Source organism: Trichosurus vulpecula, chromosome 9 (genome assembly GCF_011100635.1).
Source record: "Trichosurus vulpecula isolate mTriVul1 chromosome 9, mTriVul1.pri, whole genome shotgun sequence".
Taxonomy (NCBI): Eukaryota; Metazoa; Chordata; class Mammalia; order Diprotodontia; family Phalangeridae; genus Trichosurus; species Trichosurus vulpecula.
The window spans coordinates 72,254,905-72,273,524 of NC_050581.1; the positions used below are offsets into that span (position 1 = coordinate 72,254,905).

An 18,620-nucleotide genomic window follows, 5' to 3' on the forward strand; every position below is an offset into this window, starting at 1 on the left:
TTCCAGGAAGTGATTCCACTCAAGGGCTTCTACCCAAAAGAGGTCAAAGGCAGAAATAAAGATCCCATATGGGCCAAGATATTCATAGCTGTACTTTTTGTGGGAGTAAACAAACTAGAAATTAAGTGAGTCTCCATTAAATGGGAATGATTGCACACGTTGTTGATTTAGAAATGAAACAAAGAAATAATAATACCATAAGAAATAATTACTACAAGAAATTTAGAGACACATGGCAAGTCTCGTGTAATATAGAATGAAGAATTCAAATATGGGAGAACAATATACCATTACTATAATAATGTAAAGGAAGACAGCATCAGAATTGTGAATTCAGATTAATTGCAAAAACTGATCTTGGTTCTGGAAAAACTTTCTTTCTCAATCTAGTTTGTGCCATGGGCCCCTATGGTAGTCCGGTGAAGCCTGTGGACCCCTTCTCAGAATCATGTTTTAAAATACATAAAGTAAAATACATTGGATTATAAAGAAAACCAATTATATTGAAATACAGTTATCAAAGTACTTTCTACAAACAAGTTCACAGATGCCCAGGTGAGGTACTCCTGAAGTAAAAATATGGGGAACTGAAGGTGCGGAATGTCATATGTACTGTCATTTTGTAGTCAGGTTGGATTAGAGTAGAGTTCAGTAGGGGTAGAGCATAGATAGATAGAGAAACAAATGGTGGAAAATGAAAGTATCATCAGAGATGCAGCAGACATCGCCGACCATTTACTTCAATGCCCTCATTTTATAGATGAGGAAGCTGAAGCCCAGGGAGGTCAAGTTGTTTACCCAAGGACACACAGGTAGTAAATGCTAGAAGGTAGATCCTCTTACTCCAGAACCAATGTTCTTTCCGTTATGCCATCACATCAATGAAACAACAAACGAATAAATCTCCCTCTATAACTTTCCTCCCCTCTGCTCCCCCTATTCTCAGGAAAAGGAAATAGAACCAAAATGTGAATTTTCCCCACAATTCCGTAGTAGCCTTTTCCAGGTTTCTCAAAGTGCTGAATGATGCATAATAGCACATATCCTTAGAGGACAATTGTTTAAATAAGCTTGTTCAAACGCACCTCAGTGAAAGTAAAAGGAGCCATGGATTTGGTGTCATAAGATGCTGGCTCTCTGCCTCAGTTAAGTGTAAACAAGTTACGTTTTTCTCTCAGCCTCAGTTTCTCTTCCCTATAAAATGGGGGTTGCAATATGGGGTACTTGTTAGAAAAGCACTTTGTAAACCGTGAGCCCTACAAATGTAAACTAATTATGCATATTCCAACGATTTTAAAGTAGTGAAACCCTCTTCTTTAGTAAAACATTTATTACTACTCTCAGGAGAGGGTGATATTATTAGTTAATTGACTAGTTATTAGTTTAAATAACCTATGTTAGTGATTTTAGCTTGTATTTTATTCAATAAAATGAAAAATGTATTTTATCATTTTATAAAAACACAAAAATCTTGAAATACAATAAAAATCATCAAAATCATCACAGGGACCTTTGAATTTATGGAGTCTAACTCATTCATTATAGAAATGGGGAAACTGAGGACCAGAGAAGTCAAATGATTTGCTTAGTGTCCCACAGGTATTAAGAGGACAAGCCAAGATTTAAATTCAGATTCTCTAGGCTCTAAATCAATACTCTTTCTGCAGCTTCCCAAAGGTAAATGCAAAACATAACTAAGGGGCTCCTGTACCTCCCAGGCACAGTCTTAAGTTCCCTAATCCCTGCCTCAGGACACATTTCCTACATGGGACCAGGAGTAGAGACAAGGCATGGAGCTGTTTCCCTTCTCCCAGTTGGAGGATTGAATGGCACCTCAGCTGGGCACCTCTGCCTCTCCCAGCCCCGGGGGTAGAAACAGAGGGGACCAAAGAGTACTCTAGTCTATGGCTGCCAGGATATTCCTTTAGGCCCTTGTACTCCTGCCCCATCTGCAATAGAGCAGGTTGGCAGGGACCTTTCTGGTGAAGAGTCCTTGGTTCTAACTGCCTGCAGGATGGGCCTCTGATGAAAGGGGCAGGAAATGAAGATGACACCCAAAACCATACCACCAGCAATGCAAAAAATCCAAATGACGGCACATTCCCCTTCAATTTCCTTTTGTCCCCCCAATAATTTTAACCGTTGCTTTCCCAGGCTTCTGTTTCCAGGTGTCTGATAATGTCTTACAATTGACAACTGTGACTTACACTGCAAGAAAAACTACCCATCCATTTTTTTGTACCTAATCTAAAAAGCTTTGGCAATTTATTTTGAAACATATTCTTCAATAAGAGTGTTACAATCAAGATTACAGAGTTAATTTCTTGACAAAACCTTTTAGTTTTACCCACAAGTTCTACTGTATTTATAACCTACTGCAAGCAGTAGACGCCAGGCACAATAATACAACTCTAATAGCAATAAATAGATGAAAACAACTGGAATAAGTGAAATAAAACAACGTCCCTGACACTAATCTATCCCAGTCCTTCACAGGACTGTGTGCCTCATAAATGAGCTCACTGACTATTGCTGGTTACAGTTCTATTCATTTGAAAATCACTGATGGGGCAAGCGTGGCATTTAAAATACAAATCAGTGAGAAAAAATGCTTTTAGAAAGGGGGTACAATGTGAATGCAAGCAACTGGACAAATCTGCTTTGTAGTCATAATTATCTGAGTACTTGAAATGTTAAAATCTGCTTTAGCCCAAATCCCTCAAACCACATAGGGATCACCTGAAGGTCTGGGCTTGGATTACGCAGATTGGCTGTCTACACTGTTTGTATTTACCATAAAATTATTCCATACCATTTGGCCTTTTGTGGGACAGCAGGTCTGGCATTTGTCTCTTACCCTTTGTCTTAACTGCTTCATACAGAAAACCACATTGAGATGGTAATAAATGCTGGAGCTCCCTATGAACCAGGGTGAGTGCAAAGAAAAATCAAACCCAGTGCCCAGCAGGGTCTTTGCTTTTCTGCCAGATCAGGACTGTCCATGTGGTATGCTATATGTCCTGCTGACAAAGGACAGGATGTGGGATTCCAAAAGAAAAGCCCAAGGAGTGATTGTTCCTGCCTTCCTTCCCTCCCCACCCCCTACACCTCCTGTTGTTTCATTTTTAAGGTTAGTGGAAAGAGCTAGTTTCAAAAGCCCTGGAAATGAAATACCTCTATTTCTGAGTCCCCAGGTCATGGCGGAGGAAGAGGCAAGGCTGAGCCTTCCACCTTAGCTTCCCTCCCAGCTCAGGACTCAATGGCTTGCACTGAGGGATAAAAAGGCAGTATGGTCCCCGTGGTGCAGGCAGACCTGCTTTCTTCCCCCGACCCCCACCCCCATCCCTGAGCTGAGTCTGCCAACCAGGGGGCCAATTAGTGTCAATTACAAGGGGGACCACTGACTGGTAGGAGCTCCACTGACATCAATAACTCACTTCATACAGGCTTCCCCTTCCAACCATCACACAGTGATGACTTTCAGTCGCTAGCAATTTGGGCTGGATTTGAACTGATGACCTAGACGTGAAAGGTCCTGTATCCATTAGCAAATCCCTAGAGGCCTCCCTAACATCAATTTGAATTTTTTATTTCTGAAGTCCTTTTTACAAGGCTCTAGCCAGAGTGCTCAAATCAACTCTAAAGGTTGACTTTCAGGGGTGTGATGTCACCCGGGGCAGCTGCCAGCCTGCAAGGCAACTCTGGAGAAAGTCATTCCCATCCAAGTACCCAAGGGAGGTACTCTGTAGTGACCTGTTCTCCGAAGAAGCACCAGGGGCCTTTAAAAGTTCTGGCCAGACCTTTCTGTAAGGGAATAGGCCCCTCCCTGGGTAGAAGGAGGGTAAGAAAGTGTCTGAGGGTGCTGCTAGGCCACCATTTAGCCAAAAGCTGAGGGAAACAAATAGCCAGAAAGAGTTAATTGTCAACTCCAGCTTCTTCATTATCCCCCAAGGAAAAGGCCAATTTTTAGCAAGCTGTGGGCTATTCCTTCCCAATGCTTCACAGAGCTCCAGGAAGATGACTGCAAAAAAGAAAATGGGGGCCCAAAGAGACAGGGAAGAGTCTGTAAGCCAAGTCTATGGCAAAACCAAGACTTGCCTCTGACCCACCAGTCTGATCCCAATAGCAAAGAAATGAGAAAGCTTGTAAAAATGACAGGCTGCTTTCATACTCTTTGAAAAAGTTCTGAAAAGAGAAACGCATACTAAAAGAACTCACCTGGAAGAGGATCTGCACAATTCCATGAATGATACACATACGGCGTCCCAAAAAGACAAAAAATGGCACCACCAGCTCGATGAAATGATTACTTAAGGTCTCAAACTGGTGAAACCACCATGGTGACTGGTGCAAGTAGTAGGCGATAGGGTTAGGTACAGGCTGTGTCTGTGGAAAAAAGAGAATAAGTCACCTATATTAACTGACTGAACAAGCATAATAAAATCTTTTATCCTAAATTGTCTTTCACAGAGAAAGAAATGTATTGGGATGTCAGAGCTGAAGGAGTCTTAAAATCATTTGAGTCCAACCCCTGCCCCCCACCCCTCTTTTTCAGCCTGAGTTTCCCTCATCTCATCCAGGTTGGAAGTGTTGTGGCCACTCTTAGGCCTGATCCCACTACTGGTCAGCATGGAAGCTTTGATCTGCTCCATTTCCAATCTGGGCTGGTTCAACTCCTCCTTAGGCATCCTGGTGGCCTCTCATTCTTGGGGGCTCATTATACTGGTGCTGGACTACAAGAGGACATCTGATGGGTTCAGCCCACTGTAGTTTAGGGATTACAAACATGCACCCACCCAGCCCAACCTCCTCATTTTACAAAGGACAAAAACCGAGGACTCTTGAGGTGCAGTGACTTTTTGAACATTTATTTACATAGGGATAGATTTGAATGCAGGCATTCAAATTCATTTTTTGAGCACCTGTTATACGGGGTATCCCAAGAGTCTCAGTGAAGTTTTAAGCTAATATAGCTTAGATTCTTGGGCCATTTGGTATATAAGTCACCAGTGTTAACTATACACCATGCTGTACATGTCCTAGAATATTAGATTTACAAAAGGGTCACAGGGCTCTAATGAAAAGGCCTTGAGAGGTCATTTAACAGAAGCACAAACTGAGGCTCAGAAATGGGAAAGTGATCTACCCAAGGTCATATATCAAGTTAGTAACAGAACTGAGCTCAGAGCTTTGTCTTCCAATCTAGTTGGTGACCAATGAATTAAACTGAATTGTTCAAGTCCTTCCCAGGAATTCTAGACTAACTAATGAGTTACAGTATATATTGCTTGTGCTGTCTGTCCTCATTTAAATCAGAACCTCCTAAACTCCAGGTACTTTCTGTTTAATATATAAGCCTCCAAAATTTATAATTTAGAGAAGAAAAAAATAAGTGACTAATTAAGTAGCATAACAACTTTAAATAGTAACAGTTAATATATTATACATTGTTAGGGTTATAGGATTAGTTTATAGCATTTTAAGTAGCATAACGCTACCAACTGTGGCATTACATGTATGTGTACACACACATACACACACACACACATACACTCTTTTTTCCTTTAATACAAATTCAAATTCATTATATTTGTTTTAAAACTCTGACAGCACAAAAACTGAAAATATCCATTTTAATTGGAGGAGACACAACACATCTTTAAATTATTTGTAGCTAAATCAAAAATACAAACAATACAGGGGAAAATTTCACTGTGCATGGCAATTGACCATGGTTGTGCTGCCAAATCCCACAACTATTGTAATTCCTTATTAGCAAAGCTGGAATTAATAAAGCTGTTTCTTTCTATGGGTTTGAGGCTGCTGTAACCCCTAAGGACAAGAGACCGCATCCTTCCTTCCTCTGACACCGGGACAGGAAGAAGCAACCCAAGGGGTCAAGGAGTTCTGCCAAGTCCATTTCAACAAAGAGGTGGGAGGTCATGGTCTTCATACTTCCTGGGTCAAGAAGGTGAAAGGTCTGAAATGCCCTGGAGGGCTTTTCCTTGGGTAGAAACTGTTTCAAGTGAATGTGGAGCATTTTTTCTCAGTAAACTCTTCTAGGACAATCCCAAAGCTGTTTTGAGATACTTTTTGTCTTTTTTTATGTGGAAGAAAATCAGGAATCAGGCAGAAAAGATTACAAATGGAACTAGGTGTGATCTTCCTTAAGTTTTGAGGAAAGAAGTTGTTTACATAGCTCAGTACCGAGAGCAGGCAGCTGAAACCAAGGAGACAAAGTAAAATCAGGACACTTCATCCCTTCACTTCACTATTATCCTAAAATGTGATAAATGTAAAAAATTTCTTAGTTCCACCAATTATTGAAGAATATCTTCACTAAAATGGCATTTGATTTTTTAAAAGGAAATTGCAAGCTCAAAACCTTTAGTTTGGGCTGTTTTTTTCGCTGACCCCTGCTTACTCAGTTAATGCAAATTGACAAGAAAGGCAGTTTTTAATTGGGAGACCAGCCTGTTCATTATTCCAGGGAGGGTGAAGGATGAAGAGATCAGATTGGAGGAGACAATCAATCAATCACTCAAAGCCATCAAAGCCTTTTCTGCCAGAAGTATGAAAGAATCCCCACTGGCTAACTATGATTTTTATAAGGTAGAAGGGAAGGAGGGGAAAGGGCACTGATTTGGATAAAAGGCACAGTAATCCAAGCTTTCACTCAAATCCCCAAACAGCTTGGATTTTTTTTTTTGGATGTACAAAAATATGCTGCTGGTTTTTAAAAACCAAACCAAAACCAATAAACTTAATTCTGGAAATTCTCAGCCACTTGGTTCAAGCCGGGTGCCCATGTGAAAAGGAGAATCATTCAACACAGAATCTGACATAGGATGTCAGAACTTAGGGGTCATCTAATCCAAACTCCCCATTTTAAAGATGAGGAAACTGAAGCCTAGAGAAGGGATGTGACTTGTTGCAAATCACACAGCGATGTTGGTGGAAGAGGCTTGATTACTAGAACTTTAGGTCTCCTGATGCTTAGCTCCATGCTTGATCCACTAACCATTCCTAGGATCATAAACCTTATAGCTAAAGAGAAACATAAATATCACTTATTCCTTCATTTGATAGATTAAGGAAACTGAGACTTAGAGAGAGGAAGTAAGCCCTGTGGCTTCCTGGGTTTTTACTAGGTCCTTTGACTTCTAAACTAATACTCTTTACAAATAGCTATCCCTGCCTCTCATTAAAAGCCTTCAGTTCTTCCCATCAAGGAATATTTGGTGAATATCCAATAGGAACACAAAATTCTGCTAGGCATAAACATAATATTTTCCCAATGTCAGGAATGGCGGAGTTTGTTCTCAGAGTTCTCAAAGATCTCCAAGTTCAGATAAATATTACGATATCCCAGTGATGGGAACTTTTAGGAAATTAGCAAACTTTAAAGGAACCAAATGCTTTTGAATAAGAGGGCTTAGCCAGGCCTATATCTAGGAAAACACAGAACTGTCTACTCTTGTTCCCATGCTCGATGCTCCAAAAAGAATTCCACTGGGCAGTAGAGCCCCAAATGTGATTAGGCCTTAGGGCAGAGATTAGATTCTGGAACCAAATATCAAAGAGTTTTATGGCTCTCTAACAGAAACAAAAGGATTGAAACAGTTTTCAATTAAACAACAAAATTTTTACTGAGCACCTGTGTGTCTACCACTGTCATATGTGTTGTAGAGGATTCCCAAAGACAAATTTAAGACACGGTCAGTCCGTAAGGAGATGTAGGTGTGTGTGTGTGTGTGTGTGTGTGTGTGTGTGTGTGTACATAAGTTTTAAGAATAATGCTCTAAGATATAAATTTCATGAGGTAAGGGGGCACGTGACCATACACACTCTAAACATACTTAAATAGCCTCTCGGGGGTCTCAGTTTTCTTCACGTGGAAATCGAAGGAGTTGGATTAGTTGATCTCTATGCTTCCTGCCATCTCTGGAGCCTAAAAATCCATAAGACTAGAACCTATGTCTACCTAAACTTATACAGGTTAAACAACTGAACAACACAATGGTCTTGTCTTTTCTAAACTTTATCTCCCATCTAACACTTGCCACGGTGTAATGTACATAGAAGACAATAAGAATGTGTGTACAGAGGGACAGAAAGCAGTATTACATTGTATATCCTGAAGTAATTTGGGAGAAAGTAGGACTTGTGTTAAACCTTACAGGATGGGAAAAGTTTGGATTGGGGGAGAAGCAGACAGGCATTATAGACTGGGTGGTGGAGAGAGAGATAACAGGAGCACTGTCATGGAGAGGCAATAGAGTTGGGAGGGGAGGAGCAGTAAGTGGACCAGGTTGTCTGGAAGGGAAAGGTTCCTGTTAAGTCCTTTTACTCTAACTATGGATAGGTGAAGTTGGGTCATATGAACCTGGGCGGGTTCCTAAGCAAGAGAATGATGGAATGGAATTTAGCTATTAGGAAGATTTACATCAGTGTAGTGCTGACTCTTAATGAAAGGAGAGTCTCAAATCTAAATGGTAACAGTGTTCATGAATGGCCAGGACTTAACTCTAGAACCAAGTAATCAAGCTCTAAAACAATCCACAGAGAGAATCTGCTCCTCCTAGACTGAAATAACAATTCTACTACAAGAGGCTTTTTTCCTTCTTGCTTTTGCCCAGTCTTTCATAGCTATGGCATGACTTCTGCAGACCCAGCATGAAAAACAGTCACTTTTCAGTGAAAACATAAGTCAGTTGTCCGACAAGTAACTGGCTTCCTACTAAATCATCTAAGAACGGAGGAGTAGTAGAGGGAGGGAAGGAGAAGCAAAGTAAAGACAGCACTGCCTGTGTGTGTTCCTTCAGAATGGGCTCCATATGTCTGCAGAACATGGGAGTTGTGTGATGCAGTTTTCCCAGTGAGAATAGACTGTTTACTCAATAAAGAACATTGAGGTAAACTCTGTTTGCTGAGTTGGTTAGTGAATTAAGACTCCCCCCAATATCCCCAACCTACAGGCACCTGTGATGCTGGAAAATTTTTGTTTTCCTTAACGTGTTCAGTCAACAGTGGCCTGTTGGCACAGGAGAGGGCTTCCTTCTCTTCCAGCTCTGACCTGCAGCTCTCCCAGTAGCATAGCTGAGGTTGGGAAAAGGCATACACCAGAGTTTATTTTAAGAGGGGAAAACTGCAAAATTACATAATTGTGGTGCTTTGTGTACTTTTCCACTCCATTTGTTTCCGGCAAAAAGCTCTGAATAGGGCTCACTGTCTCCACCATTGGAAGGGGGTGAAAAAGATCCAGTTGCCTTTGATGGGTAATTTGGGGGTTTGTTATAGTCTCTCTCAATTGCCTGGCTGGCTAATTAACCTGAAATGCTCTGGAAAGTCTTCAAGAAAGCACTTTAATTTTAAGATACATGAGACAGAGATAGAGAAGCAGTTTGGGGGCGGGGAGCAGTGAGGATGGGAAGTAACAGCCACTCATCCTTTAGGAACTAGAGCAATATGTTCTAGGCCAGTAGGTCAGTTGACTGGAGATGAGAGAGACAAAGCAGAGTCCTTGATTAATTTAGTGATGTTATAGTAACTCAGAATTAGGAGTACATGAGCTACTATTCCGGGACACAATGCCATCATGGTACACACTCCTCCCCCTTGTCATAAGCACTCCTGCTCCAAATTCTTGGTGGCTAACAAGAGCTTTCTGGAATTAAATGTGGGAAAGGAAATTCTTATGACTGTAAAGACTCACATGTACCTAGGTTTATTGGCTTTATGTAGGGAGCAGAATTATCCACTGTAACTTGATCTCAAATTTACATATGCTTTCATGAGGCTTAGTTACAAATTTCAAAAATATACAAAATAAAATATCATTTTCTCTTAAGAGTGTCTATGGATCAATTACATGTAAAGTGAGTAGACATTAGAATACAAAGTATTTTATCTTATGGTTTCCTGATAGGCAGCAGGCCATAGGATCTGAAGTCAAAGGACCTGGGTTTGAATCCTGGCTTTGTCACTTACTGACTCTTGGCGGACAGGGCAAGTCAATTCTCCTTTCTGAGTCATTTTTTCCATTTGTAAAGTGTGTGAGAGTGTGTGTGTGTGTGTATGTGTGTGTATTCAGTGACTTTTTAAATTAGATTTTTAATTTTTAGTTTACAGCACTCAGTCCCACAAGTTTTTGAGTTCCAAGTTTTCTTCCCCTCCCTCTTCTCCCCCTTACCCCCAAGACAGTATGGAATCTGATATATGTGCTACATACACCTTCACATTAAACTTATTTACATAATAGTCAAGTTGTAAAGAAGAATTATGATGCATGGAATGAATCATGAGAAAGAAGAAACAAAACCAAAAAAGAAGAGAAAAAAAAAAGGAGAGCAAATAGTTTGCCTCAGTCTGCATTCAGACTCCACAGTTCTTTCTCTGGATGTAGATAGCTCTCTCCATCACGATACCTCTGGAGCTGTCTTTGAACCTTGTATTGCTGAAAAGAGCCAAGTCTATCAAAATTAGTCATCACAAAAGCAATATGACTGCAGTTGTGTACAATGTTCTACTGGTTCTGCTCTTTTCAGTGACTTCTGAGATCCCTTTTACCTCTAAATCTATGATCCTAGGCTCTTAAATGACCCATGAAATATGCCACTTTGCCCAACTAAATGGTACTGAAAAAGTAAACTTTCCTCTCTGGGAATATAAATAGTCTCAGTCTTTTTTCTTTGTCTCCCATACATTTTATGTTGTGTAAATTCTGATTTTAAAATAATGCATCTTCTTGTTATAGCTTAAGATTTTACAGCAGGAAGGGAACCTAGGGATTGTCTAGTCCTAACCCATACATTTCACCAATGAGAAAACTGAGGCCCAGAGAGGTTAAGTAAATTACTGGGGATCACAAAGATAATAAACAGGGATTTGAATTCAGGCTCTCTGATTATAAATAACCCTAACCTCTCTCTTCTACATAACGCTCCCTCTCTAGAGAAAGTTTTAGGTTCTTCTACACTGCATTATTGTTGTTGAGTTGTTCCATTTGTGTCTGACTCTTCATGATCCCATTTGCGGTTCTCTTGGCAAAGACACCTGAATGGTTTGCCATTTTTTTTTTTTTACAGATGAGGAAACTAAGGGAAATGGGGTTAAGTTACCTGTCCAGGGTCACATAGCTAGTAAGTAGCTGAGACAGGATGTGAACTCAGGTCATGCTGACCCCCAGGCTTGGTGTTCTATCCACTGTGCCACCTAGCTGCCGGTTCTGAAGTGCAGGCTAAGGATAAGGAAAAAAAATATGTCCCAATGTTCAAAAACAAACCGCTGAGAGGGGCCACGGTTATGTGCAAGATGCCTGAGAAAAAGTGGCTACACACACACACACACACACACACACACACACACACACACACACACACACACATAGACACACACACACACACACTCACACACAGCCCTCAAAGGAGTTAAAGAAATATACATAAGAAAGGCAAGAATGTGGCTAGACCAAAGAAGATAAAGACCTTAAATAGGGTCTCAATTTTCTTCCAGTTTCCACAGCTCCAGCTTTTCCCTACTCATTTGCATGGGAGAGAAAAAGAGTTTTAGAACTAAGAATCTAGGAGACTCCAAATCCTAGTGCCCTCGGCAGTCTGCTGAAAGGATAACCTCTACATGGATGATAACTAGGTATAGCTTTATCTATTAAGTAGGGAGCCACGTAGACTTGCTAGCTAAATCTTAAACTAGAAAGAGATATCAGATGTCCAGGAAATGATGATTAAAAAAAAAGTCTGAGTTACCAGCTAGCTAAGAGTGGCTCTTCCCTGTGTTCACTGGGGAGAGTTTTTTTTTTGAGGGGGGAAAGCAGGGCAATTGGGGTTAAGTGACTTGCCCAAAGTCACACAGCTAGTAAGTGTATCAAGTGTCTGAGGCCGGTTTTGAACTCAGGTCCTTGACTTTGTGCTCTACTTACTGTGCCACCTAGCTGCCCCCACTGGAGAAAGTTTTAGACAACATTCTGAAAGAAATATACAAACCATTTACTCCACAGAAAAAGAAGGGAAAAAAACAACACCAGGAAGGATCTCTCCTTCAGTATAATGGCTATACATGTTATAAGTTTCTGCTTTTTAAAAGACCTATAGAAAACCCTGGCACTTTAAAACTGAAAGAACATTGCTGGATCTACTCATCTTTCCATGAAGAAGAAAAACCCCAGATAAAGAATTCATCTGAGTCTAGAAGCTGGGGAGCAGAAAGAAACTCTACAACCGAATGCACAGTGGAATTGTGTTTGGCTCTGACCTGCATTGGGATGTGACACCAATAAAGTAATACCACGTGAAACTAGTAGGGAGTAATTACAAAATTACAAAATAAACAAGACCCGTATCATGCAGGTCTGTTGGGAGTAGCAAAAAAAAAAAAAAAACACCGCCAGAAGATGTAAGAAGCCCTGTGGCATCAATGGCAAGTTTCCTATCAATCCCAGCCACACATTTGCTACTTGCATCCTAGCTACATGTGTTCTCTCTGTGTGTGCCTCTCTACATGTGATCCTACATGTGTGCCTTTTGACACTGCTCCCCTATATGTGCTTACTCTTTCCACCGACTGTATATGTACTTGTGGAATTTTGGGGGGAAAGGATTTATTGCTACTTTTCTTGTTATTGCAGTCAATACTAATGCTTTCAACTTATTGTGTTCTCTGACTTATCAGTAAAAGTAAATGCATTGGTGGAGGCTCATGAATTATGGATTTAAGTAGATCTAAACATGCAGAGGAACTCAAAACTGGTGAAACCTTGTCTGGAGAACCCTTTCTGTGAATTGGGGTTGCCCCAACAGCTACGTTATTTCTCTGTTTTCATTTTGATTATTCTTTGATTCTTGGGATTCATAAAGAAACATGAAACCACAATGGCTCAGTAGGGTTAAGGAAAAGCATGGTACAGCTCCATCTTTCTCTCCCTTTGTTCACAGCTTTTCCAAGGACCACAGAGGGAGAGTTGCCAGTAAACTAATTTTTGCTACTTCACTTAACCAGCCTGCAAAAATATGGATGTTGTTTTTCTTCTTGGTATTACACCAGTATATCCAGAAACAATGCTTATTTGGGGCTGGTTGTAGGTTTAACAAGCCCCCAAAATTCATTTTCTAGGAGAAATTAGACACAGTCCATTATAAGGACTGTCCTTCAAACCTCTCTAGATTAGTAAGACCTACTAGAGTTTGCGCTCTGCTGGAAAACTTTTTGAGAATCCATGTTACAGTGAATATGTTACAATGAAGCATCAGAAAAGGACTGATCTCAAGAGTGTCAGACCATATGACATACTAATACACATATACACAATACATTGTATTTGGAATTGGAAGACCCAAGCTTGAATCCTGGTTCTGTTATTTATCACTTGTATGTCTTAGGCAACAAAAACGACAAAACAAAGAAACAAAAAACCCAACCTCTTTGGGTTCAAAGAGAGCATGTTATTGGACTAGAAGTTTTCAATGGTAAGTTTCAGCTCAGTCTTATGATTCTAAACAAAACACAATCATCCCCTATCCCTGAGCAACAGACACAATCTGTATTTCTAAGAGGTGTGGTTGCAAATAACATCTTTTTAAAAATGAGACCTGATCTTCAAACTGAACAATACTGTCTTCATGTGTACAGTGTAAAAAATAAGTGTTCAACATTGGTTCTTTTAGGCACATGAGCATGGGGTGGTAACTATAGCCTACATCCGTTTAATAAGGACATCAGCAATATAGTTAAAGTATTAGGTTTTTGTCCGTCTTGAAGGTTAAGCTCTAAAACATTTGAGTTCAGGGGCAGCTAGGTGGCGCAGTGAGTACAGTACTAGCCCTGGAGTCAGGAGGACCTGAGTTCAAATCCAGCCTGAGACACTTGACACACTTACTAGCTGTGTGACCTCGGGCAAGTCACTTAACCCCAATTGCCCTGCCTTCCCCCCTCCAAAAAAAACCCACAAAAATCTGAGTTCAAACACACATCCATTATCTTTGTCATTTAAGTATTCTAAGGTTCCAAAGGTCAGAGGTTAGAGTTATCCATCACTTAGTTAAAGTGATAGAATATAAAATTTCAGAGATGGATGGAGCTTCATAGTTCATCTAGTTCAATGATCATCTAATCTGTGGAAGGAAAGCATCTAGTGAGTGAGGGGCATAATTGCCTTCTGAGGCAGGATACTTCACTTTTGGGTTTCTCTAATTCTTAAGAAGTTCCTCCCTGCCCCGCCCCTCCCCCACAAAAAAAAAAAACAAACTAACCTGCATCTGCCTCTTTAAAACTGCCACCCATTGCTCCTAGTTTGGTTCTCCATAGAGAAGTCCTTTAAATGCTTGAAGACATATATTATATGTTTTCCTAATTCTTCTCTTCTCCAGGCTTCAAATTCCCAGCACTTTTGAGAGATCTCTGTATGGCATGCTCTTTAAGCTCTTCACTATCTTAGTCACCTTCCTTTGGATACTTCAACTTATTAATGTCCTTCCTATATTGTGCTGTCTAGAACATAATACATCTTTGTTTTCCATAAGAATAGCCTGAAGACTCCAGAATTTACAGTCTCCACTCTCTTACGTAAAAAAAAAAATCAGGATACTATTTGCCTTTTCCAGTCCTTGGCATCTCTCTCATTTTCTGTGATCTTTCAGAGGTCATTGAGAATAGTTCAACCATCTGGGCCTAGAATTCTTGAACTCACCAAGGACAGCTAGGTACTCTTATTATCCTTTTATCTTGGGTTTCAAATTTCTATTAGTCATTTTTAAATTCTGTCCTTTCTAGTCCAAACATTATCCTCCTTGTCTGAGAAAACAGAAGCAAAATAACAGTTAAATAGTTCTGTGCCTATCCAAGGCCAACAACTCACAGATCATCGGCCATTGACAGGAGGACCTGCTACCTGGGAGTTCCCCTTTTTCCTCTCCCCTTGCTCCAGATTGCCCACAGCCAGAATTCATCCAGGTATCAGAGAACCTGATGGGGCATCAGTCACAGGCTGCCTCTTGCCCTAACCTTCCTGACAATTCTCCCACCCCCTGCCTCCTCCCTCTGCGACATACCAGCTGGACACTGACCCCATCCCATCCCCCCCATCCACTGTGTGAGAGAACCCAGAATTCCCATTCTTCTCAGACCCTCAAGTATCCTCTGGTAGAAGGGTGTCCTCCTGGCTCCTTCTCCTCCCAAGAGTAGACATGGTTATCCATACCATTTGATGACCAAAGATTCACTAACTACAATCCTTGTAGCAAGGCCTTACCATGTGCCCTGCTTCAACCCCAGAGGTTAACTTTTTGTGTGTGTGATGGACCTCTTTGGTAGTCTCATGAAGCCTTTGAACCCCTTCTCATGTTACTATACTTAAATGCATAAAATATATGGGATTTTAAAGGAAACCATTATTAAAAAAAGTTCACAGACCCAGGTAAAATAACTCCTGCCCCACTCCCTCTAGACCCCAGGCTCTTCCATCTAAAGTGCTTAAAGACTCCTGGGCCTCACCATCTATCTGTCCCTCTGATGAATGCTTAGGACTCCTGAGCCTTCCCTTCCTGCAGCCAAGCTACCCTGTATAGATGCCCTCTCTCCTAATTAGAGCATGAGCTCCTTGAAAGCAGAGAACTTTTGCTTTTCTATTTTTTATTCCCAATGTCAAGTACAAGGCTTGGTAAACAGTAAGCACTTATTAATGCTTTTCCATTCATTCATTCATTCACCACTAGTAATGGTGTAACCCTTTCTTTGATTGTTCTGTTTTTCCTAAAGAAGCAAAAAACTCCAACTTTTATTTTTTGTTCTCCTTAGTACCTCTTACCAGCCTCGGCTTTCACTGAGGTTGTTGCTCTTGGCATTGTTCTTTTAGAATTATGCCACATGCTGGCATTCAACCCATCCTTGCTTCCATCTTCTGTACATGTCTTTTGAAAAACTGAAGTTGGTTGTTGTTTGCCCTGTTCACATTGGTCTTTTTAGACAACTTTCCCCTTCATTAGAATGTTTCTCTTTTGTGTCTCCAGAATTTTATCTTTCAGAGCTTTTCCCTACCTCCGCCCCCACTTCCCATGAAGAATTTTAATCTAAAAAATCTTACGTATCCCTTCTCTAAACCCTTTGGTATCTGTCGTCTTGATAAAGCAATCAAAACAAATTTATTAAGCACTTACATTATGCCAGGTACTATGCCAGGCACTGAGTATACAAAGAGAGAAACAGTTTTCACCCTCAAGGAGCTTACATCTTCTTGGGGGAGAAATTATGTACATAAATATGTATGAACAAAATAAACAAAACATAATTTTTATGGGGAGACACCAGGAGTTGGGTAGGGATGAGGAATGGCCTCCTGAAGAAGATGGTGCTTCAGTTGGGCTCTGAAGGAAACCAAGGATTCTGAGAGGCAAAGAAACAAAAATTTATTAAGTGCCTACTATGTGTAAGGTACTGTGCCAAGTGATTTACACTTACAGCATCCTGATTCTAGGCCCAGCACTCTATGCACTGCACTATCTACTTACCTTGAAGGGAATAACATATGATAAAACTGGAAAATCAGTTTGGAGCCAGTTTATGTAGGGTTTAAGTGTTACAGAAGAGTTTTTATTTGATTCCAAATGTAAAAGGGGGTCACTTGAATTGTGGGGGATTTTTCCCCTCAAAGAAGGGAGTGACATTATCAGACCTCTGCTTTGGGGATATGTGTTGGTAAGCAAAATGGGCTCTCAGCACTTAGTTCAAGTGCTTAGCCCTTGAAGAGTTTGGCCTTTGTTTCCTTGATTAGATTCGGGAGTCCTTGGCGGCTTCCTTGCCTCAGGGGAGGGCCTAGTTTACACATGAGTTTGAGTGACATGTTTGGGACATCAGAAGCTTTTAGACCACGTGGGTTTAAGTTGTCTCTTCGTGAAGATACTAGGTCACGTGGGTGAGTCACATGTGTGACTTACCCTGGACACTGAAAAAGATATAAAACCAGGGATTGGCTTTCTCTTTTTCAGAGCTCTTACCCACAGCCATGGTGGCTCGAGTGACTCTGGAGCAGCCCTTGTTATGAGCTCCTGGGCTGAACCTAGATGTTGGTAACTATGAATCTGTATTTGGTCTGTCTGTCGATGTTTGTAATTTGTTTAGGGCTCTCACTCTTGGTGGCATGTGGAGACTCCGGGCAGCTGTAGCTAAGAAGCCCTGCAGCTCGTAAACCTGGATGCTGAGACTTTGTTAAACTCTGGTAACTATGTATTGGGATTTGAATCAGACAAGGTCTGTCTGTCGATGTTTGTACTTTGTATTTTGCTCTGAAGGTCAGGGTGCTGGTTTTTTTCCCCTGAACTAAGTGAATGATATTTGTATGCTGAATTAAAGTAAGCTTGTCAACCCCTTAATGTTGCTTTCCTTACTAAAGCAGATCAAAAGAACCTGTGCTTTTGCAGTGTGCTGGTAGCACTCTTGATGTTGGGCTTGTGTTGGTCTTTTACCCCCACAACAGCTGCTTGCCAGATTGTTGAAACAGGATATAACTTTGGTACTTGTGTGGAGGAGGTATTACACAGGGGAGAGACTCTAGGAAGGGAGACCAATTAAGAAGTTATTGCAATAGTCCATGGAAACATAAACTAGAATAATCATCATGCAAATAGAGAGAAAGGGTCAGATGTAAGAGGTATTAGGGCAACAGAATGGGCAAGACTTGGCTACTGATTGGATATGTGGAGTGAAGGAGAGTGACAAATCATGGATTACTCTGAAGTTATGAATCTGAACATCCATGACCAGAAGGATGATAGGGCCCTCCTAAAATCAAAGCTTTATGCCAGAATATGTTCAGTTTCCTTTTCTTCTCTATCACAAATTCTAAGAAATCAACTCTCCCCAAGATTTCCATCATTTCTACTCCAACAAATACACCCCCATTAGTAAGAATAAGATCTGGAACAAAATTTCCCTTCACTGTTTCTCACTTCCTGAAGGATGAAATTATCTTTAAATCAAGTCAAAAAATTGTTAGCTGCCTTAGCACATGGGTGAATAACTGAAATCTGATATGGCTACTACAGCAGCTCTCCATGCCAGGTTCATGATCTATTTCCAATTATTTATCTATTCTTCCTTCTGTCCAAATAGCCCATAGTATATTCAAATGAAAATATCACTTCTTGTTTCTGTCTCAATTGATATTTCACCCAGATCCTTTTCACCTCAGTTCCCTTCTCTGGTTCCTGGATTTCCTCACTTGAGTGTATCTTCTTTAATACACACTCCTCTTTTCCCTTCCCCCTTTCTAACCTGAATAAGGTATATGCCCTTCTAGAACTACCTTCTAGTCACGTGCCCCAACTTAACAAGCCTCAATCATATCTAAGAGGTCAAATTTGTCTAATTTCATGAAGATCCCTGGTTCAAGTTATCCATATTTTATGTAGTTGATACTGAGGATGCTGAGGACCTATTAGCTGATATGCCTTTAGCTAAGATGTTTAATGACAAAGAATGAATAGCTTAATTATGAAAGTGATTGAAGGAATTAGTAACTGGTAACTACTTCTGATGATTTCTACAATTTGAAGGGTCAGATAAAACCCAAAGAGAATTTATCTACATGTTCTTAAATCCCACTACTTTTTAAT

At 40.6% G+C, this 18,620-nt stretch overlaps 1 protein-coding gene across 1 annotated transcript in view; it reads right to left on the reverse strand.

Moving 5' to 3' along the window:
* Positions 1–18,620, reverse strand: part of LMF1 (lipase maturation factor 1) — a 737,441-nt gene that overhangs the window by 189,054 nt on the left and 529,767 nt on the right. The window contains exon 6 of the mRNA XM_036739038.1: positions 4,219–4,386. Coding sequence (XP_036594933.1) covers positions 4,219–4,386 — 168 coding nt within the window. The remainder of the gene's footprint in view (positions 1–4,218; positions 4,387–18,620) is intronic.